The 25200-nt window shown below is 60.5% G+C and overlaps 2 protein-coding genes across 6 annotated transcripts; one reads left to right on the forward strand and one right to left on the reverse strand.

Moving 5' to 3' along the window:
- Positions 1 to 4336: 4336 nt before the first annotated feature.
- On the forward strand, positions 4337 to 8382 carry SWSAP1 (SWIM-type zinc finger 7 associated protein 1). Its single transcript, XM_073319460.2, has 2 exons — positions 4337 to 4879; positions 5482 to 8382. Exons 1-2 carry the CDS (start codon positions 4670 to 4672, stop codon positions 6019 to 6021), a joined length of 750 nt encoding a protein of 249 aa, XP_073175561.1. The 5' UTR covers positions 4337 to 4669; the 3' UTR covers positions 6022 to 8382.
- EPOR (erythropoietin receptor) lies at positions 6204 to 24229 on the reverse strand. Of its 5 annotated transcripts, XM_078849649.1 has the most exons (9): positions 23536 to 24205; positions 22459 to 22649; positions 14975 to 15104; positions 14454 to 14632; positions 13326 to 13477; positions 13088 to 13241; positions 11017 to 11104; positions 10301 to 10388; positions 6204 to 9811 (listed from the first exon to the last, which is right to left on the reverse strand). In XM_078849649.1, the coding sequence occupies exons 2-9, from the start codon at positions 22562 to 22564 to the stop codon at positions 9218 to 9220; spliced, it is 1491 nt and encodes a 496-aa protein (XP_078705775.1). In that variant the 5' UTR covers positions 22565 to 22649; positions 23536 to 24205; the 3' UTR covers positions 6204 to 9217. The 5 variants fall into 5 exon arrangements, with proteins under 5 accessions (XP_078705775.1, XP_078705773.1, XP_078705774.1 ...); XM_078849647.1 differs by having other exon boundaries at positions 13088 to 13477; positions 23536 to 24229; XM_078849648.1 differs by having other exon boundaries at positions 13088 to 13477; positions 22459 to 22697; positions 23536 to 24229.
- Positions 24230 to 25200: the final 971 nt, after the last annotated feature.

The raw sequence follows: 25200 nt of genomic DNA on the forward strand, positions 1-25200 counted from the left end.
GAAGCTGAGCGGCCAGAGCCCCCAGTCTGGGAGTGGCTCTCAAAGGCTGGATCTTCCTGGCTGCTTGACTCCTGACCTGCTGCAGAAAAACCCCAGCGAGCGGAGCCCGTCTGCCTTAGGTAAATATGGGATGGGGGGGGGGAACTATTCTCAGAGCACTTCTCTCGCTGTGAGATGGATAGCCAGTGAGCCATGGGCGTGGTTAGATATGGCCCATCCTAGGTACATTTCCCACCCCACATCTCTGCTCCTAGTGCATCCGCCTACTCCGCCAGCGCATGGGGACTTGGATCCTGGTGGGAAAGGCCACTGGGCTTCAGTGTCTCTCCAGATTTTGGGATGGAGGCAGGAGAGTGGCTGGCTCCTCCTGGCCCTGGAAGATGGTAAAAGCCCCAGATCTGGGAGCCTTCTGGAGGAAGCAGGGGAGGGCCTGTATGTGAGGGTAGGGTCTGGTCTCTTGGCTTCTGTAGCAAGGTGGAGGCAGCTGGGGCTTCTACCTGAATATTTTTGCCCAGGGCAGGGTTGGCACTGGGCTCCATGCACTGCTGGGGGCTTTGCTCCAGCAGGATCCTGCCCTGTCCCCCAGCTGAACCGTTCGGTCTCCAGAGCAGACTTGGAAAAGGCTCTGGAGCACCCTGAAGTCCACAGCCCCCTGTTCTAGAACCTCCCTACTCCAGAGGCCCCCGGTCCAGAACCTCCTTCTCCAGAATACCCTGTTCTGAAAACCCTGTCGTTCTAGATCTCACCGCCCTGTAATGGTCCCAGGCCAGCCCCCCAAACTCTACAGTCACTCTGCTCTGGGACCCCCATTCTAGAACCCAACTTGAGAACCACCCAACCCTAAAACTACCATGTTCTGGAGCCCTCCGGGCCAGAACCCCCCAACTCTAGAACACTCCTCTTCTACAACCCCAAACATAACCCCCTATCTCTAGAATCACCGACTCAAGAACTTGCTGTTCTAGAACCCCCGACTCTAGAATCATCCTATTCAAGAGCCACCCCCAGCTACAGGACACCCCCCCCAGCTCTAGAATGGCCCTCTCTAGCTCCCACAGAGGTGACGGACCGGACGCAGGGATTGCTGGGGGAAATTCACTGGCCTGTGCCATGCAGGAGGTCAGACTAGGTGACCACAGTGGTCCCATGCCAGCCCCCTTCTCCACCACCACCCCCCCACGCTCTCCTCCCCCATGGGCGTGTACAGTATGCCTGTGTATACATGGAGGAGGGGGTTGTGGGAGGGCCCAGCACATCCTGGGAGCCGGGGGTTGGCTGGCAAACTCAGTGCCCAGAAACGCCAACGATGGGCACCTTGGCAATCCGGAGACACACAGATCAGGGTGGAGGATGGGCAGTGAACACCCATTCCCTTTAATCCTCTCCTTCCCCGATAGTTACTGACGGTGCTACTGGCCCACAGCTGCCCTCCTGCCCCCATGGTCACGAGAGGCTGCAGGTGGGATCGAGCCGGGGTACGGGGGTGTCATCATGGGAGGCTGTTTCTGGCCTCCCCCTTAAAAATTCTCCACCCACTGGAACCCTGAAAGTTCTCAGTGTTGCTTGGCAACCGGAGCAGCGGGCGCTAGGCAACGCAGTTGCTAGGGAGCATGTGTGTGTGTAGGGGATGATTGGCAGCTCTGGCAGAGGCCTGGCAAATGGCACTTGACCAGATGAGCAGCCCCCCCCGCCCCCCCCCCCCCAGTGCCAGGGTATGAGGGTTGCCAATTTTGGGTGGACGTATTCCTGGAGGTTTCATCACATGACATAATCTTTAATTAAAGCTTCATCTTTAATTCCTGGAGACTCCGGGCCAATCCTGGAGGGCCAACCCCAGAGCTGGGAACAGACCCAGAAGTCCTGCTTCCCAGCTCCCTGCTCTAACCCATGCCCCTGTCTAGTCACTCCTCGCAATTCCCTAGGCAGTGCAGGGAGCTGGCCCCATGCTGCCCGCCCCCCCCCATGCCCTGAGCACCCAACCCATGATTACCGGCCCCAGTCCCCCCCTCCACAGCCCCCCTGCCAGCTCTGCATGCCAGTGGCCCTGCCCGGAGCTGGGCACCGACCAGAAACATCCCACAGGAGGGGACCCTGGTACGGCCACCCCCCACCCCCTGTCCAATGCACTGTACCAACACCACCCCATTCTCCTGCCCCTAAAACAGCCCCTCCCCCAGCCCATCCCCAAGACACTGAACGCCCCCCCCCGTTTACCTCCTGCCCCTAAAACAGCACCCCTCCCCTTCCATCACCTCCCGCCACAGTAGGCCCCAGCTATCCATTAGCAATGGATTCCCAGACACATTCAGAGCAGAGATGGAGGGGAGAGGTAACCCCCCCCCCCAAAGATCTCCTGAATGTGACAGATCTCCAACCAAGCTGGCCATGGAACCCAGCCCCAAAGAAAGGGGGCCAAACCCCTGAGCCACCCAGTCCCTGGAGCCGGATGGGAGCTGGCACACCCTAGAGGGGAAAGGCCCATGCTCCCCCCAGAGCAGTCCCAGGGCAGGGGCATGCTGGTGGGGGGCTGTGGCAGCAAAGCCCCCTTGGGTAGCCCCCCCCCATTCCACAGTGTGGCACCTGCCCCACAGGAGGCCCATTGGGCAGCCCATAGAGTGGTCTCTGTGTCCATGCGGGTTGGGGGAGATTGCTACATCCATTACCCTGTGGGGAGGGGTCTGTAGTTTATATCCAGCATCCCCAGGCTGAGTTGGGGGCAACGGAGCATGTGTGGGGAGGGGAGATCAGGGACCCCCAGTCTAAGGTCAGAGCCAATTCACGGGGCTCTCCAGTAGTTGGCCTGGGAGATCACACCAGCTCCAGACCTGCCTGGCACATGGACACACACACTGCGCCTTACCTGGTAATTAACAACTGAGGTGCTTTGAGCTGTGATCCCCGAGTAATCTGGTTAATTGGATCCTCCTTAAAATCGGCCTGGGGGCAGGGGACGAGACTGGCTAGGGTGGGATCCTCCCCAGGGTTCAGGGTGGGTTCCTTCTGACCCTTTGCAGCCCAGAGATCCCCCTTTCCCCCCCCCCCACCACCTGGTGGCCCCTCTCAGGCTTCCTTTGTATCATTTCACCCCAGGCTGGGCTGCCCCTGGGATAATGCAGCCCCGGCTGGTAACAGTAGGACCCCAGGGTGCTTATCAGGTGTCCACTCGCTGGGGTGTCCCTGGATTTCCTCCCTTCCCCAATTCTACTGCAAATTAACTCCTCCCAACATAGCTCCCCTCCCCCTCCCCCAGCTCTGGCCCTAGCAGGCGACAGATGGCGAGAGGTTTGCAGATGCCCCACGGAGCAGGGGACAGATGAATGCACCAGCCGGCTGAAAATGCCACTGTTTAGTTACTGCTAAATGTTTGAATTAATCCCCCTCCGAGTCCCCCATGGCCCCCGGGGCCCAAAGCCAGCGATCACCCATTCACCTTACGGTGAAATAAGTTTCTCTGGAGCCTTTCCAAGGAGGCCATGGGGCAGGCACAGGAGGTCAGGCTTGAGGCGCATGGCCAGAGCTGTGGGGGAAGCAGAGGTAGGATAACAGGGGGCACAGGTTGAGATTAAGAGCGTTGGCAGAGGTGGAAGGGCTGGAGCCCAGGGCCCGGGTAGCAGAAGGGCTGGAGGTCAGGGGTGAGGAGCATCAACACAGCTGGGTGCGATGGGTCAGGATCAAGGGGCGTTGACTGAGCTGTGGGGAGGGAGGGGACTCAGGGCTGGGATCGGCGGGGCTGCGGGTCAGGAGCCAGGGGGGGTCAGGAGCCAGGGGCGTCGGCAGAGCTGTGGGGATGGATTTGGCAGCCAAATAAAGGGAACATTCCTCGAACCCCTCCGCTCTCCCCACAGCCCCATCAGCGCCCGGGGCACCAGCCAAAGGGGGTCAGTGTTATATAGCCCAGTCAGTGCAGGTGAACTGGGGTCCAGTGCCCTGGGCAGGGAGTGGGGCCCGGACGCCTGGGTTCTTTCCCAGCTGCGCGGGGGGCCCGGTGCTCAGGGTAGGGAGTGGGGCCCGGACGCCTGGGTTCTTTCCCAGCTGCGCGGGGGGCCCGGTGCTCAGGTCAGGGGGTGGGGGCCGGACGCCTGGGTTCTTTCCCAGCTGCGCGGGGGGCCCGGTGCTCAGGGCAGGGGGTGGGGCCCGGACGCCTGGGTTCTTTCCCAGCTGCGCGGGGGGCCCGGTGCTCAGGGCAGGGGGTGGGGCCCGGACGCCTGGGTTCTATCCCAGCTGCGCGGGGGGCCCGGTGCTCAGGGCAGGGGGTGGGGCCCGGACGCCTGGGTTCTATCCCAGCTGCGCGGGGGGCCCGGTGCTCAGGGCAGGGGGTGGGGCCCGGACGCCTGGGTTCTATCCCAGCTGCGCGGGGGTCGGTGAAATGGGTCCAGTGCTCGGGGCAGTGAGCGCGCGGCCAGAGGCGGTTGCAGCCACTGATTGGCTGGGCTTCAGAGAGTGGGCGGGCCCTCCCCGCGGATTGGCTGGAAGGCTGGAAAACGAAGCGGCCGGAGGGACTCGCCCCAGGATTGGCTAGATCAACGGAGGCGGGCGGTCCTTATTCCGGATTGGCTGGAGGTTGGAAAGGGGCGTGACCGGAACCAAAGACGATTTCTGATTAGCTATCCCCCGGGGACTGGGCGGGACATCCCCCCGGATTGGCCCGGGGCGCGGAGTGGGCGGGGCAATGTCGGCGGCGCTGCAGCAGGCGCTGGGCGCGGCGGGGCCCGGCCCGGCCCCGGCCCCGGCCCTGGTGCTAGGCCCGGCCCGCTCCGGCCGCTCGGCGCTGCTGTTCCGGGCGGCCCGGGGAGGGCCCCGCGCGCTGTTCCTGGCGCCTCGCGCCCTGCAGCGGCTGCCGGGGGCCCGGCGCGGGGAGAGCGACCTGCGCGACCTGCAGGTGATGGGCGGGGCCTGCGCGGAAGGGGCGGGGCCAAGGGCCCGGGGCGGGGCCTGCGCGGAAGGGGCGGGGCCAAGGGCCCGGGGCGGGGCCTGCGCGGAAGGGGCGGGGCCAAGGGCCCGGGGCGGGGCCTGCGCGGAAGGGGCGGGGCCTGCGCGGAAGGGGCGGGGCCAAGGGTCAAAGTCTTAGGGGGCGGGGGCTGAATGTGGGGAGAAGCTGGAGGCCGCAGTGCCTGATGGGAGCGGGGAGCTAAGGGGTGGGGCTTCATGGCAGGGGAGGAGCCTAAGGGGCAGGGCATCGGATAAAGGGAGGGGCCTGAGGAGTGGGAGGGGCCAGATAGGGCGGGGCTTTTCTGGAGGGGGGGTTGCTGCTGGCATAGGACAGCTGGCGGCCTGTACCTGGCGGGGTGTTGGCAGGGGGATGCCAGGCAGGGGAAGGGAGGATATACTGGGTTGGGACTAGCTGGGAGGCAGGGGGGCTTGGCTGTGGTTGGCCTGGTGAGGGAGGGGATCCCGGGCGGGGGCGGGATGGGCTGTGGGGGAGGGGATCCCGGGGGGGGGGCTGACCCAGTTCAATCGCTTCCCTCCCCTTCCCCACCCTAGCGCATCCAGTTCCTCTACCCGCCCTCCCTGCGGGAGCTGCGTCAGCTGTTGGCCTCGCTGCACCAGAGCCTGCCTGGGCCCCCTGCCCTCATCTTGCTGGATGGCCTGGAGCATTACCTCGCTGGTTGCCCTGGCCCTCAGGCAGCCGCCCGGCTCTCAGCCCTGCTGGTGGACACAGCTTCGTACTTCACGGGGCGCCTCGGCGCGGACCCCCAAGGATCTGCCCCCTGCTGCCAGCTCATCGCCTCCATGCAGGTCTCCGGGGAAACAGAGGTTGAGGATCATCTCAGCATCCTCCAGCGCTACTTCCCAGCCCAGTGCTGGCTGTGCCCAGACTCGGCGGCAGCCCTGGGCCAGGAGGACTGCGGGGGCGACGGGCTGTTCAGGGCACGCCTGTCCCAGCCCGGTGCTCCAGACCGGGAATGGAGGCTGGGATTTGGCCTCGATGGAGAGATGAGGGTATCCCCGGTTCCACGGGGCTGTGCAGAGGATCCAGGGGCAGCTTCGGACAGAGACAGAGCTGCCGGGGCTGAGAAGTGACCGCTGGGGCTCTGGCCTCTAGCGTTCTCCACTGGAGATGTAAATCCATCTGTTTCCCGAGTGAGGGTTTCTGCCCTGGTCGTTGGCTGAAGCTTGGGCGATTTGAGGGGGCATACAGAGACGTATTTTCCCCTCTTGGCCTGCTTAATTTGCCACCCACAGTGAATAGAAATGGTGGAAAATTCAACAATACAAATCTGTTTATTCCAGTACCGCCGAAGGAGCAGCCGAGATCGGGCCCGCCCCCCCATCGCGCCAGGTGCTGCACAGACAGCATAATGTGCAGTCTCTACCCCTGAATCTAATTTATTTTCCAGCGTTTCGGCTCTCTGAAGAGGTGGGGTGACCTGACCAGTTAGCTGCGCCCAACTCTGAGGGGGAGCCCATCTGTTCCAGTGCGTAGGATGCAGGGCTCGGAGCGGAGGAGATCGGGCCTCTGTTCCTGGCTCTTGCCACTCACCTGCTGTCTGACCTCGAGTCATTTCCCCTGCTCTGAGCATTGGCCCCTACTCCTGGTCCAGAGCCAGTAATAAAACCTGACTCCAGCCCCTCCCAGATCTGGGAGTAGAACCCAGGAGTCCTGGCTCCCAGGCCCTCCCTCTCCTGTTCTAACCCACTAGACCGCACTCCCCTTCCACAGCCACGAATGTCCCTCCCAGCTGGCTCAGTGCCATGGAGCTGATCTGGCACAGGGCTGGGGGCATTGGCACAAGGACGGTGAAGCCACGAATCAGGCCCAGCAGCCCCTGGAGCCTTCAGCTCCTGCCCCCTCCCGGCTCTCCCGACGGGCTCCCGTCCCAAGGGGCTCACCCTGCCGATGTTGGATCGGCGCCCGTCCCTGCCGAGAGTCAGCGCTTGGCTGGGCTTCCGCTGCCTGCCACAAGCTGAGCTGCTGCTGATAACCCCCGGGGGGGCTGGTTGCTGTGGAGATAATCGCTATCAGGTGGGGACGGGCGCTGAGCCAAAGGGTTCTGCCTGTTGCCTGCCTGTGGGGCTGTTTGGAGGGTGGGAGGCTGGATCCAAGCAGAGCTACTCCCCCGATTCCGCCCCTGGCACCCCGGCACTGTCTGCCGCCCGTTCGAGCTACGCCACGGTGTTTCTGCCAGCGCCCGGGCTGAGAGCCAGTGGAGTCATTGACGCTTAGTGGCACGGGAGAGCCAGCAGCGTCCAGGGCTCGTTGCCACGTTTCCTTGCACTTGGGCCGGGCACGTGCAAGACCCCAGCACGCGGGACAGGCAGCCATGCACGCTGGCTTTAACCAGTGTCGCGATCCTCAGGCCCTGCTACGAGGAGCGGAAAACATGATTTATCTGTATGATGGCAGTGTCCAGGATCCCATTGTGCTAGGTGCTGTACAAACTCCAATCACAAAGCCAGTCCCTGCCTAAAGGGGTTCCAGTCTCTCCCCCGGCATCTTTTCCCCCTGCGTCTCCCTCGCTCTAAGCTGGCCTGACGAGGCTGGTCCAGGCACAGATGGGGAAGCAGGTTTCTACCCAGCAGAGAAGGCGGCAGTCCCCTGGAGGAGCAGTGAGGGGGAAATGCTGAACCGGTTTGAAGTCGGAACTTGATCGGTTTCAGACTGAGCTGACGTAACGGGGCATCCCGGAGCCGTGGAGCCTTCCTCAGCAGAAAGTAGGCAGACGTGGAGTGGAAAAAACCAGCCCCTTTATTAAAAGACCAAGATCTCTCACCCATCCAGCCGCTGCGGGCTCCTGGCTGGGCCCCAGCCCGGCCAGGGCACTGTGCGCTGTGGGGCAGTCCCCTAGTTGTGGGGATTCTCAACCCCCACTGGCCCTCCTAGCCAGCCCCACCTGCTCCCCTTTAACAAGCCCCTGGCCTAAGCTGGGGCCCCACCGCTGCTGGGCAGATAGGAGCCCTCAACCCCCAGGTGTTTCAATGCTGGCCAGGTGGGTTGGTCTCACCCCAAGAGGGCTGCGGTGGTGCCAGGGCGAATCAGTCCATCTGGCGCCGGCAGCATCCCTTAAAGGGTTAATGACGAGAGCGCCCCAGGGCAGGGACGACCCCGTGGGGCTAAATACCTATAGCAGAGGGAAGATCCCAATGACAACCCGGGTTGGTCAGTATGGTCAGCCCTGTTTTACAAGTGGGGAAACAGGTGCAGACAGGGGGCGAGGGTGGGACTTGCCCCAGGTCACAAAGCCAGTCAGTGGCACAGCTGGGATAGAACCCAGGAGTCCTGGCTGCCAGCCCAACCCCCAAACTGCACTCCCCTCTCGGAGCAGGAGCCGGGACCCAGGAGTCCTGACGCCCAGCTCCCCTAGCTCTAACCACTAGGCCCCACTCTCCTCCCACAGCTGGGGCTAGAACCCATGAGTCCTGACACCTGACCCACCCCTCACTCTAACCTCTAGCCCCTGCTGCCTGGCTACTACATTGGTCACAGCAGTAACAGATTTACAGGGGTAACGGGGCTTTTTGAGCTTTCCTCCCCTATACACATAAGTACAAAAAGAAAAGGGGCAGGATTGCAGGACTCCCATCACCCCTTGCAGCCGAGCCAGGCTGGGGGGTGGGGGGAGAGCAGAGTGGGTGGGCTCCCCTTGGTGGCACAGGGGGCTACAGCTTCCACCCAACTCGTGTTTCGAATCCAAGCCAGCTCTGGTGAGGGGGGGGGGGGCGATTGGAGGTAACGCCCCCTGCTGGCAGGTTGGTCCCTGACCACCTGCTCCACGGCTGCAACAGCCGGCACCGTCCGCGTCGCCCCGTGGCCCATCCGGCCAGGTGGGAGTTTCCGTCCCGGCGAGAGCCCAGTCTGAGCCTGAGCTGGGGCAGTTCGGCTCCCACCTGCCTTGGCTCCCACCACAGCCTGGCAAGCACCGGGCAAGAGGGAGCTGGTGCTGGGGTCATATATCCATCCTCAACCTCCTGCTGGGACGGGGGTCTCCTTTACCTCCTCCCAGGTCTCCTGAAGCTCCTGCCGGGACGGGGGTCTCCTTTACCTCCTCCCAGGTCTCTGAACCTCCAGCCGGGACAGGGGTCTCCTTTACCTCCTCCCAGGTCTCTGAACCTCCTGCCGGGACGGGGGTCTCCTTTACCTCCTCCCAGGTCTCCTGAACCTCCTGCCGGGACGGGGTCCCCGCGACGTCCTGCCGGGAAGGAGTTTCCTCCACGTCCGGCAGACCTGGGGGTCCATCTCTGTTCGCCAGGCCCGGAGTCCCCTGCCCGTCCGCCGGCACTATGAGCACGCCACGTAGCTGGCTGGGAAGGGCTGGGCCTGGCCCCCATCCTGGCACAGGTTGGTGTAGAGGTTGGGCCGGTTGGTGCTGGTGCCCAGGGGGCCGTAGTCAGCAGAGATCCCAGAGTCGGACACCAGCAAGTAGCTGTATTTGAGCGGGCGCTGATGCCCACAGGGTGCCAGCAGCTCCGAACTGGGGTCGAAGACGGTGTACTCGAAGCTGGAAGAGGACGAGACCTGCTCCCCCGGGACAGGCTCCGGTGTGGCCCCCGGGGGGCCCAGCTCCTGCCCCACGGCAGGGGGGGCTTCAACGCCCGCACTGCTCCAGGCATCCAGCAGGAGCAGAGAGTCCTCGCCCAGGCTGCATGGCATCAGCTGTTCATCCAGCACCAGGTAGTCGCCCTGGGGCTCTGCGGGCAGCTGAGGGCGGCTGGGCAGGGCCGAGCCCTGGGCTTTGAGGGGCAGAGGGGGCACCGGCCCCTCCGCCTTGGATTCGCGGCCCTCGGACAGCACCTCCAGCAGGCTGGGCTGCTCCTCCAAGTAGCCAGGGTTCCCACTCCACCAGAGGCAGGCGTTCCTTTGTCCCAGCCAGAGCTGCGAAGGCAACAGGGCTTGGATCACCGGAGAGGCTGGGTGCGGGGGCACCTTCTGAGCCAGGCCTGGTGGTCTGAGCCTCCTCTCTGCACCCCTGGACTCTCAAGTTCTGCCTGTCCCCCCAGCACCCACCCTGGGCCAGATCCTGCCAGCCCCTTTGTTTTAAACCAAGGATTTATGTAGGGCCTACAACAACAATGCCTAGCATTTGGCAGCATGAAAACCAGACCCGGGCTCAGTCCGCAGCTTGGCCCTTCTCTGGGGGCTTTCCCATCTCTAAGTATCTCCCCCCCGGACAACCACTCTGGTCCCCCAGCCCAGTACGTCCCCCCAGCATCAGACCCCCATAGCCCCAGCCCAGATGTGGGCAGTGTGGCGTGGTGGGCAGTGTGGTGACTTCCCCCCAGCAGGCCCTGCTGGCCAGACCCCTCCATGCCTCGATGGGCTGCGGCCCCCTGTGGGGCCCCTGGCCAGGGCAGAATCCGGTACCTGGAAGTTCCCCTTGTAGAGGGTGAAAAGCCCCTCGAATTTGTGCTCCGGGCTGGGAATCACAGGCCACAGCTGCTTCTTCAAAAACCTTGTGGGGGGAGCGGGGGGGGACAGTAGTGAACAGGAGACAAGCCTGGGCGTGAATCCCCCCCCCCCCCGGCAATGGAAATGCGTGTGCACCCACCCTGCGGACGCTCGTGGGCCATTGGCGGCAGGGGGCTCAGGAGATACGGTCCCCAGTGCCGCCTCCACGCCTCGTGCATCCCCTCACACACGCAACCGCCAAGCATATGCAGACACGTTGCCAGACGCATGCGCATGCTACCCTAGACAAGTACATACATGCACGCCCCCCTGGGGACTCCCCTCCGTGCACACATGCCTTGCACATACTCTCACACACGTGCCCGGTCCCCCACACCCCCGGACACGCACCTCCATGCACACGCACACGCCTCACACACAAATGCATACCGCCCCCAAACATGACTGCACACATGGGCATCTGCACACACAACCTCGCAGCCCCCCTTATACCCCTGCACCCCCCCCACAACCTTACAGCCCCCACCCCCACTCCTCTGCCCACCTGGGCACCACACCCAGTTTGGCAGGCGTGTGCGCATGAGTAAGGCCGGGGTTGAAACCTTAGCCTGGAGGGGCCCAGCGGGTGCGGGAAGGGCTGTCCCGGTGGGCACGGGCGTGGCGGGCGGTACCTGCGGTGGGTGAGCAGGGCAAAGAGGGCCAGGAGCACCACGATGAGCACCAGGATGAGCGACAGCGACAGGATCAGGGGGTCCAGATCTGCAAGGTGGGGTGGCAGGGTCAGGAGCTGCCTCCAGTGGGATCATAGAGAAGGACCCAGGATCGGACCCCCAGACCATCCCGTGGCCCCCTCCACCCCCACCCCACCCCGCTATTCCCCGCCAGCCCACGGCCCCTCCACCTCCACCCCCACCCCGCTATCCCCCGCCACCCAACGGCCCCTCCACCCCATCCCCACCCCGCTATCCCCCGCCACCCAACGGCCCCTCCACCCCATCCCCACCCCGCTATCCCCCGCCACCCAACGGCCCCTCCACCCCATCCCCACCCCGCTATCCCCCGCCACCCAACGGCCCCTCCACCCCATCCCCACCCCGCTATCCCCCGCCAGCCCACGGCCCCTCCACCCCCATCCCCCCGCTATCCCCCGCCACCCAATGGTCCCTCCACCCCAATCCTCCCCTGCCGCCCTACGGCCCCTCCACCCCCATCCTCCACTGTCCCCCGCCACCCAACGGCCCCTCCACCCCCACCCCCGCTATTCCCCGCCACCCAATGACCCCTCCACCCCCACCCAGCTATCCCCCGCCACCCAACGGCCCCGCCACCCCCATCCCCACCCCGCTATCCCCCGCCACCCAACGGCCCCGCCACCCCATCCCCACCCCGCTATCCCCCGCCACCCAACGGCCCCTCCACCCCCATCCCCACCCCGCTATCCCCCGCCAGCCCACGGCCCCTCCACCCCCATCCCCCCGCTATCCCCCGCCACCCAATGGTCCCTCCACCCCAATCCTCCCCTGCTGCCCTACGGCCCCTCCACCCCCATCCTCCACTGTCCCCCGCCACCCAACGGCCCCTCCACCCCCACCCCCGCTATTCCCCGCCACCCAATGACCCCTCCACCCCCACCCAGCTATCCCCCGCCACCCAACGGCCCCGCCACCCCCATCCCCACCCCGCTATCCCCCGCCACCCAACGGCCCCTCCACCCCCACCCCGCTATCCCCCGCCACCCAACGGCCCCTCCACCCCCACCCCCACCCCGCTATCCCCCGCCACCCAACGGCCCCTCCACCCCATCCCCACCCCGCTATCCCCCACCACCCAACGGCCCCTCCACCCCCATCCCCACCCCGCTATCCCCCGCCACCCAACGGCCCCTCCACCCCATCCCCACCCCGCTATCCCCCGCCACCCAACGGCCCCTCCACCCCATCCCCACCCCGCTATCCCCCGCCACCCAACGGCCCCTCCACCCCCACCCAGCTATCCCCCGCCACCCAACGGCCCCTCCACCCCATCCCCACCCCGCTATCCCCCGCCACCCAACGGCCCCTCCACCCCATCCCCACCCCGCTATCCCCCGCCACCCCACGGCCCCTCCACCTCCACCCCCACCCCGCTATCCCCCGCCACCCAACGGCCCCTCCACCCCATCCCCACCCTGCTATCCCCCACCACCCAACGGCCCCTCCACCCCATCCCCACCCCGCTATCCCCCGCCACCCAATGGCCCCTCCACTCCCACCCCGCTATCCCCCGCCACCCAATGGCCCCTCCACCCCCACCCTGCTATCCCCCGCCACCCAACGGCCCCTCCACCCCATCCCCACCCCGCTATCCCCCGCCACCCAACGGCCCCTCCACCCCCATCCCCACCCCGCTATCCCCCGCCACCCAACGGCCCCTCCACCCCCACCCAGCTATCCCCCGCCACCCAACGGCCCCTCCACCCCATCCCCACCCCGCTATCCCCCGCCACCCAACGGCCCCTCCACCCCATCCCCACCCCGCTATCCCCCGCCACCCCACGGCCCCTCCACCTCCACCCCCACCCCGCTATCCCCCGCCACCCCACGGCCCCTCCACCCCATCCCCACCCTGCTATCCCCCGCCACCCAACGGCCCCTCCACCCCATCCCCACCCCGCTATCCCCCGCCACCCAATGGCCCCTCCACTCCCACCCCGCTATCCCGCACCACCCAACGCGGGGGGGGCCTCCAGGGAGGGGGTCTCACCGTGGGGTGTCACCACGGTGACCGGCGCCGACCAGGCACTCCAGTAGCCGCTGTAGCTGACGCCGTCGGGCTTGACGCGCACGGCCAGGGCGTAGCGGGTCCGGCCCCGCAGGTTGAGGATCAGGCACTCGGTGCGGCCGTCGGGGATGTCGACCTGCAGGGGGCAGGAGGGCAGGGTGAGGGGCGCCGGGCGGGGCCGGGGCCGGGGCGGGGCAGGGCAGGGCAGGGGCGGGCTCACCATCTGGCGCTCGGCACCCTCGGGGGCGAAGGCCACCTCGTAGCGCAGGCTGCTCTCCAGGTAGCGGAGGCTGGGCGGCTGCCAGCTCACCGTCAGCTGCCCCGGGCTCTCGGTTGCACGCGCCGTCAGGTTGGACGGAGGGTCCAGGAGAACTGCGGCCGGGGCGGGGGGGGAAGACGTGAGCTGGTGTGTCCGGGAGCCTGGGAATGGGGCTCGAGGCCTTTCCCCTCTAGGGGGCGCTGGCCCCGGGGGGTGGGGGGGGGCGGGCTGGGGCGGGAGTCTGGCAATGGGGCCGTTTCCCTCTGGGGGTGCCAGCCTCAATCCAGTCCCAAGGAGGGGGACGGGTTGGCTCAGGGGCGTGGGGCATGGGGACTTTCCCCTCGAGGGGGTGCCAGCACCCATCTGGCCCGGGGCAGGGGAATTAGCTGGGTTGGGGGGTGGGGAGTGGGGCATGGGGTCTTTCCCTTCCAGGCACTGGCTCCGATCTGGCCCAGGGCAGGGACTGGCTGTGGGGGGGGCAGGGAATGGGTCACAGGGCCTTTCCCCTCTAGTCAGTGCTGGCTCCCATGTGGCCCGGGGCTGGAGACTGGATAGCTCGGGGGGGGGGGAGATGGCTCCAATCCGGCCTGGGGCAGGAGGGCTGGCTGGCTTGGGGGGACTGGTCATGGGGTATGGGGCCTTTCCCCTCTAGGGGGCGCCAGCTCCGATCTGGCTTGGGGCAAGAAGACTGGCTGACTCGGGGGAACTGGTAATGGGGTATGGGGCCTTTCCCCTCTAGGGGGCGCCGGCTCCGATCTGGCTTGGGGCAAGAAGACTCGCTGACTCGGGGGGACTGGTCATGGGGTATGGGGCCTTTCCCCTCTAGGGGGTGCCGGCTCCAATCCGGCCTAGGGCAGGAGGACTGACTGGCTTAGGGGGACTGGTCATGGGGTATGGGGCCTTTCCCCTCTAGGGGGCGCTGGCTCCCATCCAGCCTGGGGCAGGAGGACTGGCTGGCTCGGGGGGACTGGTCATGGGGTATGGGGCCTTTCCCCTCTAGGGGGCGCTGGCTCCAATCCAGCCCGGGGCAGGAGGACTGGCGGGCTCGGGGGTACGTGGGGCCTTTCCCCTCCCGGCTCTCACACCTACCCACTTGGTTGACCATGATGGTGCGGGCGTGGACAATGTTGCTGCTGTTGCCAGTGTAGGCACCAACGTGCAGGGGGGTGAAAGACGGGGTGTCCTGGGGGGGGAAGATGCAGGTGAAGCGGGTGCTGTTCCAGGGCGTCCGGGCCACACTCAGGTTGCAGCGCTGCGGGGCGTCCCCCCTGTCAGAGGCGGGGAGAGAGGGGGGCAGGGGGTCAGCAGCAGCAGGGGCTGGGGGGAGGGGAGGCCTGGGGCCCTTTCATGCACGCCCTCTGCCTGGGGCAGCAGACGTGGGATGGGGGTATCAGCAGAGGGGGCACGCTTCGTGGGGCACATGCTGGGGCTGGCCTGGGGGGCACAGCCTGAGGGTGCAGAGGGAGGGGGCAAGGGGCAGGCTGTGGGATGAGACTTGGGGGCACAGAGGCGGGCATGGGAGGGACGGGGGCACGATGGCATTCCAAGACTTGCCCTCTCCCCCCCTCATCTCCCCACAGAGGGGCTCCTGGTGCGGGAGGGGGACTCACTCCACGACATAGAAGAAGCCGTATTCCGTGGCGGTCGGGGGGCTGCTGCTCTCCCAGAAGCAGGTCAGGTCCTCCAGGCAGTGCGTGAAACATTTGGGGTCCAGGGGCTCCTCACCCAGAAGCAGGGCAGCTGGGGGCACAGGGAGGGCCCAGTTAGCAGCCACCTCTCCCCCACCATCCACACGGACCAATTAACAACCCCCCCACCCCGAGTCATCGAGCGATCCCCCCGATCCTAGTCCTGCCCCCCCAAAGCCTGGCCAGCGAAGAACGCCGCTACCCTGCAGCAAACCCTGCGCCCTAGTAACATCCTGCTGCTGGGGGTTCTGAGGGTTAACAGCCCCTTGCCCTGAACCGCCCAGGGAGGTGGCTCCAAGAGAGACCTTCGCAGCCAGGTACAAGAACAACCCCAACCCCCAGCAGGCAACAGGCCCCAGCTGCCGCTGAGAGTGAGGGGTCTCGTCTGGAGCCAGCCGGCCCTGCCCGAGGGATTCCTGGGGGCAGACCTCCGCTCCCTGGGTCTGCCCCACTGCAGACGGACGCCCCGTGAATGGAGCAGGGCACTCCATTGGCACCATGCAGGAGAGTTAATGTGTGCGGGGGACAGTCCAGGTGAATGTGTGTGTGTGTGTGTGTGAATATCTATGTGTGCACGAGTGTCTACTGACTCGTGAAGGGCGATTCAATAGGGGGTCTCTGTGTGTGTGTATCTGTGGGCATGTGTGTGAAGGAAGGTGTGTGTATATATAGATATATGGGTGTGGATGTCTGTGTGTGAAGGAAGGTGTGTGTATATATAGATATATGGGTGTGGATGTCTGTGTGTGAAGGTAGGTGTGTGTCTGTGTTATGTATGGGGGGGTAGGACTAGGCGTATGTGTATACGTGGGTGATTGTGTGTAGAAAATAATAACACAGCTCCTCACTACATGGTTATACTGTGTCCGGGCAGCGCCCGGCACAACTGGGCCTTTGGGCTCTACCATAATCCAGATAATACATATGATTAGTTCGTGCTTCGTTTATTAGACCAGGGCCTGTTCCAGGCATTTCACGGGGATTCAGCCACGTGCAGACACAGAATTCCCCTTAGCCTCTGTCATTTTGCTTGAAGCTGCTTTCTGTTAACAACTCCCAGTCTGCATCACACATGGAGTCGAGAAATGATCTTTAATTACCTGTTCTATATTATTACCTTATAGGCTACGTTCCCTTTATATAATTTAGGAAAGTAGATTAGATAGATAGATAGATAGATAGAAGAGGTGTATGGGAATGGATAGATAGATAGATTAGATAGATAGAAGGGGTGTGTGGGGATAGATAGAGGGGGGGGTGTATGGGCATAGATAGATAGATAGATGGGGTGTATGGGGATAGATAGGTAGATACAAGGGGTGTATGGAGATAGATAGATAGATATAGATGGGGTGTATGGGGATAGATAGATAGATAGATTAGATAGAAGAGGTGTATGGAGATATATAGATAGATAGAAGGGGTGTATGGGGATAGATAGGTAGATACAAGGGGTGTATGGAGATAGATAGATATAGATGGGGTGTATGGGGATAGATAGATAGATTAGATAGACAGAAGGGGTGTATGGGGACAGATAGATAGATAGATAGATAGATAGATTGATAGAAGTGGTGTATGGGGATAGATAGATAGATTAGGTAGAAGGGGTGTATGGGGATAGATACATAGATAGATGGGGTGTATGGGGATAGGTAGATACAAGGGGTGTATGGAGATAGATAGATAGATATAGATGGGGTGTATGGGGATAGATAGATAGATTAGATAGATAGAAGGGGTGTATGGGGATAGATTAGGTAGAAGGGGTGTATGGGGATAGATACATAGATAGATAGATGGGGTGTATGGGGATAGGTAGATACAAGGGGTGTATGGAGATAGATAGATAGATAGACAGATAGATAGATATAGATGGGGTGTATGGGGATAGATAGATAGATTAGATAGATAGAAGGGGTGTATGGGGATAGATAGATAGATTAGGTAGAAGGGGTGTATGGGGATAGATAAATTAGATTAGATAGATAGAAGGGGTGTATGGGGATGGATAGATAGATAAATACATAGATAGATAGAAGGGGTGTATGGAGATAGATAGATAGATTAGATAGAAGGGGTGTATGGGGATAGATAGATAGATAAGATAGAAGGGGTGTATGGGGATAGATAGATAGATAGATAGATAGATTAGATAGATGTGTATTGGAATAGATAGATTAGATTAGATTTTAGAAAACAATATATTCTTTATAACCCTGTTTTAGGAGCAAAATTCAACTTAACCGCGACTATGGAGGCACGAGCTGCATCTCATTCATATATTAAGAGAAGACGTGGTTTTAACAAAATGTCTGTACGGTAGAGGAATGAAATATCAAAGAAACATAGAAATGTGGGGCTGGAAGGGATCTCGAGAGCTCATCAGCGAGAGCTCATCTGGTCCAGCCCGCTGTGCTGAGGCAGGAGCAAATAAACCTTGACCGTCCCTGACCGGGGTTTGTCCAACCGGTTCTTCAAAACCTCGTGTCGGGGATCCCACAACCGCCCTTGGACACCTGGTCCAGAGCTTAGCTCCCCTTAGGGTTAGTTAGAAAGTTTTTCCTAATTCTAGCCTCCATCTCCCTCGCTGCAGATGAAGCCCATTGCTTCTTGTCCTACCCTCCAGGGACAGGGAGAACCATTGATCCCCACCCTCTTTGTAACAGCCCTTAAGCTATTTGAAGACTGTTCTCAGCTCCCGTCTCAGTCGTCTTTTCTCAGGACTAAACATGCCCAGAGTTTAATCTTCTCTCACAGATCCGGTTTTCTAAACCTTGGATCGTTTCTGTGGGTCTCCTCTGGCCACTCTCCAATTTGTCCACATCTTCCCTAAAGCGCAGCACCCAGAACTGGACCCAGGACTCCAGCTGAGGCCTCCCCAGTGCCGAGCAGAGCGGGACAGTCACCTCCCGCGTCTCACATATGACACTCCTGCTAATACACCCCGGAATATTAGCCGGTTTCACAACTGCATCACATTGCGGGCTCGTTCAATATGTGACTCACTCTAGCCCGCAGCTCCTCTTCCTGACACTAGACATTTGATTTTTCCTTCCTGAGTGAAGTACTTTGCACTTGTCTTTACTGAATTTCATCTTGTTGATTTCAGGCCAATTTTCCAATTTGCCAGGGCTGTTTTGAATTCTAATCCTGTCCTCCAAAGTGCTTGGAACCCCTCCCAGCTTAGTGTCAGCCACAAACATATAAGCACACGCTCCACTCCGTTAGCCAAGTCACTAATACAAATATTGAACAGTACTGGACCCAGGACTGACCCCTGCGGGACCCCAGCAGACACACCCTCACAGTTTGACAGCCAACCATTGATAATTACTCTCTGAGTACAATTTTCAACCAGTTGTGCACCCACCTATCTATCTTACATCTAGACGACATTTCCTTAGTTGGCTTATGAGACTGTCACATGGGACTGCATCCAAAGTGTTACTGAAATCAAGATATTTCCTATCTACAGCTCACTGGGCCAGTAGACAAAGAAGGAAAATACTACATTTGCCCCGTCCAGTCCTCTGGGACCTCACCCATCCTTCAGGAGCTCTCAAAGATAATCGCTTCAGCTCATTTCTTAAGTAACCTAGGATGGCTTTCATCAGACCCTGCCAACTTGAATGTATCTCACTTATTTAAATATGCTTTACCCTGATCTTTCCTTGTTTTGGCTCGCGCTCCTTCCCCCTGGTTAATCTTCATTGCGTTGAGTACCTGGACACCGTTAGCCATTTTAATGAAGACTGATGCAAAATAGGCATTAGACACTTCGGCCTTCTTGATGTCATCAGTTATTAGCACTCCTTCCCCGCTAAGTAGAGGACCTCCACTTTCCTTTGCCTTTCTCTTGCTTCTAATGGATTTAAAGAACCTCTTCTTCTTGCTTTATATGGCCCTTGCAGGTGTAATCGTTTTGTGGCTTAGCCTGTCTGATTTTGTCCCTACATGATTGTGCTGGTTTTTTGTTCTCCTCCTGAGCAGTTCATCCAGGTTTCCACTTTTAGTAGGAGCCCTTTTTGATTTTCAGGTCATTAAAGAGCTCCTGAAGGAGCCCCGCTGGCCTCTTACTCTTCTTCTGATCTCTCCTTTGTATTGGGGTACTTCAAAGTTGTATCTTTGATAGCGTCTCCTTGAGAAACTGCCAGCTCTCCTCAACTCCTTTATCCCATAGATTTTCTCCCCATGGGACCTCAGCGGCCCGTTCTCGGAGTTTGTCAACGTCGGCTTTTTTTGATGTCCACTGTCCTGTTCCTGCTGCTCTCACTCCTTCCTTTCCCTTGAAACATGGAACCTATTCCGTCACAATCACTTCCACCCAAATCACCTTCCAACTTCAGATGCGTGACCAATTCCTCCCCACTGGTCAGAATCAAGTCAAAACTGCCCTTTCCCCCGGTTCCTTCCTCCGCTGGCGGGAACAAACGGCTGGCCCCAGTGCATTCCAGCAGCGGGCTGGAAATCTTGCCGTATGACCTTCCCGACAGATGTGTGGGGAGGTGAAGTGCCCCCTGCTTACTACCAGGTCTTGTGTTTTGGATCCTTCTGTTATTTGTTCTAGAAATGCCTCTTCCACTTTCTCTCCCTGATCTAGGGGTAAACCCCCCACCGTGATGTCACCCCCTCTTTCCCTCCCTTTTATCTTTCAGTTGCTCTGCCTTCCACCTCCTTCTGGGCAAAGACTGTGCAAACCAACCTTGTATGCTACACACGATAAGGACCTTTCAGACTATGTACATGCTTAGATGTCGGAGGTAAAGTGCAGTTTGGAAAACATATTCCAAGAGGTTTCAGAGTAACAGCCGTGTTAGTCTGTATTCGCAAAAAGAAAAGGAGTATTTGTGGCACCTTAGAGACTAACCAATTTATTTGAGCATGAGCTTTCGTGAGCTACAGCTCACTTCATCGGATGCATACCGTGGAAACTGCAGAAGACATTATAAACACACAGAGACCATGAAACAATACCTCCATGTGTTCCCGGCGGGGCGGGGGGGGGTGAGAAAGCCTGGATTTGTGCTGGACATGGCCCACCTTGATTACCATGCACATTGTAGGGAGAGTGGTCACTTTGGATGGGCTATTACCAGCAGGAGAGTGAGTTTGTGTGTGTATGGGGGTGAGGGGATGAGAGAACCTGGATTTGTGCAGGAAATGGCCCACCTTGATTATCATGCACATTGTAGGGAGAGTGGTCACTTTGGATGGGCTATTAGCAGCAGGAGAGTGAGGTTGTTTATGGGGGGGCGGAGGGTGAGAAAACCTGGATTTGTGCTGGAAATGGCCCAACTTGATGATCACTTTAGATAAGCTATTACCAGCAGGAGAGTGAGTTTGTGTGTGTGGTTTTTGGAGGGGGGTGAGAAAACCTGGATTTGTGCTGGAAATGGCCCATCTTGATTATCATACACATTGTGAAGAGAGTGGTCACTTTGGATGAGCTATTACCAGCAGGAGAGTGAGTTTGTGTGTGGGGGGTGGAGGGTGAGAAAACCTGGATTTGTGCTGGAAATGGCCCAACTTGATGATCACTTTAGATAAGCTATTACCAGCAGGACAGTGGGGTGGGAGGAGGTATCGTTTCATGGTCTCTGTGTATATAATGTCTTCTGCTGTTTCCACGGTGTGCATCCGATGAAGTGAGCTGTAGCTCACGAAAGCTCATGCTCAAATAAATTGGTTAGTCTCTAAGGTGCCACAAGTCCTCCTTTTATATTTTGTATAGACACACAAATTATACACACACTTCTCTATCTGTGCATAGACCCACATCTAGCTGTCAATACACGGCACCTTACCACACGTATCTCCCAAAACGTATTTCACGTAACATGCACCCCCCCGTCCGTATATAGATATGCAGCTACCTCATTACCTATACGGTCCATCTTTTTACCATATAAGTTTCTCAAAATATATTTCCCATAACACACATGCTTGTACAACGGCCCACCATCCTTATCTGTGCATGGGCTGGGAAGGAGAAGATGTTTATCAGTAAATGTTGATTTCACCACGTACACGCAGAAACTGATAAAAAGTGTTTCCGCCAACGATCACTGAAATCTACGGAGAGAAGGCCGTAGTTTGATTTAAGGCTGTTTCCTTTGCGTATTTTGATACGTGACGTTGACAAGTTGGGTTGGACTGGTGAGAAAACTTGACCTTTTTCAATCTGAACATCTAGTGTCGTTAAATACTTGTTGTCGGCTCCCTCACCCTGTTGTCTGAAAAAAGCCCCGTAATTTTGTGCAGCTGTGAAGATTTAGCTCAATGCAAATCTAAAAAAAAGACTTACAAATAAACCCTGAGATTCTCCGTCGAAATGATCAAAAATAAAAATGAAATTTTTATGACCAAGTCTAGCTCTACAGGTTACTGCGAATTACTTCTGCTTTTATCTAATGGGTCTCATTCAGCAGAGTCGCCGACACGCTGCACTACAGAACTGCCCGGCAGCCCCGTTAGCGTGGGCTGGGAAACAAACCTAGATCAGCAGACGGGCAAGTGGGTCAGCGATACACTCTGTCAGAGAGGTGGGCTGCTAGGGGGCTTTCCCCCAACCTCAGCATCCTTCTGGAGATGCTCAGATCGCTGGCGGTCAGGGCCATGTAGGCATTTGAATGGAGAGATGGGTGTGTGGGGGGATGGATAGATAGATAGATAGAGGGTGTGTGTGGGGATAGATAGATAGATGATAGATAGAGGGGGTGTGTGGGGATAGATAGATAGATAGATAGATAGATAGATAGATAGATAGATAGATAGATAGATAGATAGATAGATAGAGGGGGTGCATGGGGATAGATAGATCAAGGGGGTGGGTCAGCTCTGCTGTAGTTCGGGCCCTCGTTAGGACAGACGGGTCTGAGGACAGAGAGCCGACTGGAGGGACACGTGTGTCTGGGGGTCGATCGGGCAGACCCACACGCTGAGCTAAGACATCAGAACATGTTTCACAGCCACATTCCCTAGAGCCTGGTGCACACACGTGCACGTGTGCACACAGCAGGCACTCAGCACAAACGCCTGCAAGCGCACCCCCACACTCACGCACGTGCGCACCCCCCCATGCACACTCGTGCTTCCACTCACACACATCCACGCACACTCGTGCTCACTCACGGTCACACACACACTTCTGCTCATGCTCACGCACACGCGCTCACACTCACACACACGCACAAGCACTCACGCTCATGCACAAGCACTCACGCTCACGCACAAGCGCTCACGCTCACGCACGCTCACACTAGCTGTCAGAATCTAACAGCAGAGGGAGGAAATCAGTTTCCTGTTATGAAACACTCCTGCCCCGTGCCCCTGCCTGGCCCCCGGGCCACTCGCCCTCCCCCAGCCCGCAGGGCACTGCCAGCCCCCAGGGCCTGTGCTGATACCTTGGATGTTGAAGCCATTGTCGGGTCCGGCTCCCTCCTGCGTGGTGCAGGTGGCCCAGGCCAGCAGGGTGCAGAGGGCAGCGATGTGGCTCCAACGAGGCTCCATGGTCCGGGGCGCTGAGCCGTCTGGCCTGGCAGGGCTCCCTGGCCCCTGGCTGCAGGTTGTGGCTGCGCTCGGCGGGGCAGGCAGGCTGGGAGGGGACAGATAAGGGCTGGGCTGGGGCTGCTGCTAGGAGAGGCTGAGGAGCACGGCAGGGAGTTGGAGAGGAGCCAGGAGGGGTTGAGACACCCCCATGTCTCCACCAATGCCCCCTCCACTGCCTTGGGGAGCGGATCACTGCCCCATGGGATCCGGAGGGAGCAGCTCTCTGCCCCGTGGGATGCAGGGGGGGGCAGATCACTGCCCCGTGGGATCCAGGGGGTTCTGCCTGGTGGGAACCAGTGGGGGGCTGTGTGGATCACTGGCCAGTGGGCTCCAGAAGAGAGTGGATCCCCATCACACAGGATTCACTGGCCTGTAGGATGCACAGCTGGGGAGTTGATCAGACGAGGCAGTGAATCCCCACCCCGTGGGCTCTAGCAGGGCCAATCCTGCGCTTTGCCGATCGAGGGTGCAGCAGGGGGATGGAGCGGGAGATGGCCCTCACCATGCCGCAAACAGGGACACTCAGGCTCCAGGTCGCAGGACCCGGACCAAACAGGGGGGTGGGGGGTGATGCACCCCAGACCCAGAGGGTGCTGGAAAGAGGGTGTTAAAGGGGGTTTAGACACCCCCCGCCTGCACTCCCCAACCGTCTGGCTGGAAGGAGGGCAGGTCCCTTCCCAGCAGCAGGAAGATAATCAAACCCTCCCAGGGGACGTTGGAACTGGGCAGCAGATAAACCGGGGCGTTGTGATGCCAGCACATCGGTATTGCTGGGTTTTGTGCATTGCAAGAGCCCGAGAGGCGCCAACCAAGATCAGGTCCCAGTTGGGCCAGGTGCTGCCCAGACCCCGACCGAGCTCAGGGCCCCCCGTCAGTCGTGCAGCCGGGAGGGGGAAGCGGGGGGAGTAGTGCCTTTTTAAATTTTTACTCACCCAGAGAAGCTCCGGGTCTTCGGCGGGGGGGTCTTCACGGGGTCCGGCTCGGCGGGGGCCTTCAGTCGCTCCGGGTCCTCGGCGGCATTTCAGCGGCGGGGGCCTTCAGGGCCGCCGAGGACCCGGCGCGCCACCCGGTGAGTACAAGCAGGTGGCCCTGTTCGCTCCCCCTAGCTACGCCACTGGCCCCCGTTGTGCCAGGCACTGCCCAGACCCACTGAGACAGTCCTTGCCCCAAGCACTCCTGGTCTGAACTCACAAGCCAGGCCAAAGTAGATTCATTATCCGCATTGTACGGGTGGGGAAACCGAGGCACAGAGCCGTGCCGTGCGGTCACCAGGGAGTCTGTGGCACAGCTGGGAATTGGACCCAGCTCATCCAGGTATTTGTAGCTTTCACTAACACCCCTGTCCCCGCTTTTTACTGTGAAAAACAAACTGTCCCACGTTCAATCAAAGCCGGGCCCCACACGCCGGCCCCCCGTGACGCAGGTGAGATCTGTCACAGCAAGAACATGGGGCGGGACAGGCTGAAACAAACACGGCGTGTTGGCCAGAGATAAGGCGCTGGAGTGGCGCCGGGCTGGACCGGGCTGTTTACACCAAGGCCCGGGCCTCTTTGAAAGAGCTGAGTAGCAGGATCACGCGGGGGCGGTAACTGAGCGTCCCGCTCAACGCCCTCAGCCCCACCCCCAACACGTGCACAAGCGTGGCCATAAATCGAGGAATACACGCACGCCGCCCCGGACACACATGACTACACGGATGCACAAAGACACGTACATTCCCCCACCCCCACCCCCCGAATACAGGCACGTCCCTGCATCCACACACACCCACAAACATACACACGAGCTCCTTGCATTCGAAGGTTAAAACATCAGCCACGGGGCACTTTGTCCAGCTTGGGGTTGGGTTCTATCCCCACCTCAGGGAAGGGGGGGGTGTCAGGACTCCTGGGTTCGAGCCCCAGCTCTGGGAGAGGCCTCGGGGGTTAGTGGTTGGGGGGGGGATCAGGACTCCTGGGTTCGAGCCCCAGCTCTGGGAGAGGCCTCGGGGGCTAGTGGTTGGGGGGAGGGGGATCAGGACTCCTGGGTTCGAGCCCCAGCTCTGGGAGAGGCCTCGGGGGTTAGTGGTTGGGGGGGGGGATCAGGACTCCTGGGTTCGAGCCCCAGCCCTGGGAGAGGCCTCGGGGGTTAGTGGTTGTGGGGAGGGGGATCAGGACTCCTGGGTTCGAGCCCCAGCCCTGGGAGAGGCCTCGGGGGCTAGTGGTTGGGGGGAGGGGGATCAGGACTCCTGGGTTCGAGCCCCAGCCCTGGGAGAGGCCTCGGGGGTTAGTGGTTGGGGGGAGGGGGATCAGGACTCCTGGGTTCGAGCCCCAGCTCTGGGAGAGGCCTCGGGGGCTAGTGGTTGGGGGGAGGGGGATCAGGACTCCTGGGTTCGAGCCCCAGCTCTGGGAGAGGCCTCGGGGGTTAGTGGTTGTGGGGAGGGGGATCAGGACTCCTGGGTTCGAGCCCCAGCTCTGGGAGAGGCCTCGGGGGCTAGTGGTTGGGGGGAGGGGGATCAGGACTCCTGGGTTCGAGCCCCAGCTCTGGGAGAGGCCACGGGGGCTAGTGGTTGGGGGGAGGGGGATCAGGACTCCTGGGTTCGAGCCCCAGCTCTGGGA

This window comes from Lepidochelys kempii, chromosome 20 (assembly GCF_965140285.1).
Source record: "Lepidochelys kempii isolate rLepKem1 chromosome 20, rLepKem1.hap1, whole genome shotgun sequence".
Taxonomy (NCBI): domain Eukaryota; kingdom Metazoa; phylum Chordata; order Testudines; family Cheloniidae; genus Lepidochelys; species Lepidochelys kempii.

Bases quoted from the DNA above. Each gene is read 5' to 3' on its own strand.
- SWSAP1 (XM_073319460.2), top strand. From the start codon at position 4,670: ATGTCGGCGGCGCTGCAGCAGGCGCTGGGCGCGGCGGGGCCCGGCCCG. The intron at 4,880-5,481 runs GTGATGGGCGGG...TCCCCACCCTAG, and splicing joins GCGACCTGCGCGACCTGCAG to CGCATCCAGTTCCTCTACCC.
- EPOR (XM_078849647.1), bottom strand. From the start codon at position 22,564: ATGGAGCCTCGTTGGAGCCACATCGCTGCCCTCTGCACCCTGCTGGCC. The intron at 14,633-14,974 runs GTGAGTCCCCCT...CGCCTCTGACAG, and splicing joins GGCTTCTTCTATGTCGTGGA to GGGGGACGCCCCGCAGCGCT. The intron at 9,812-10,300 runs GTACCGGATTCT...TTGCCTTCGCAG, and splicing joins TCTACAAGGGGAACTTCCAG to CTCTGGCTGGGACAAAGGAA.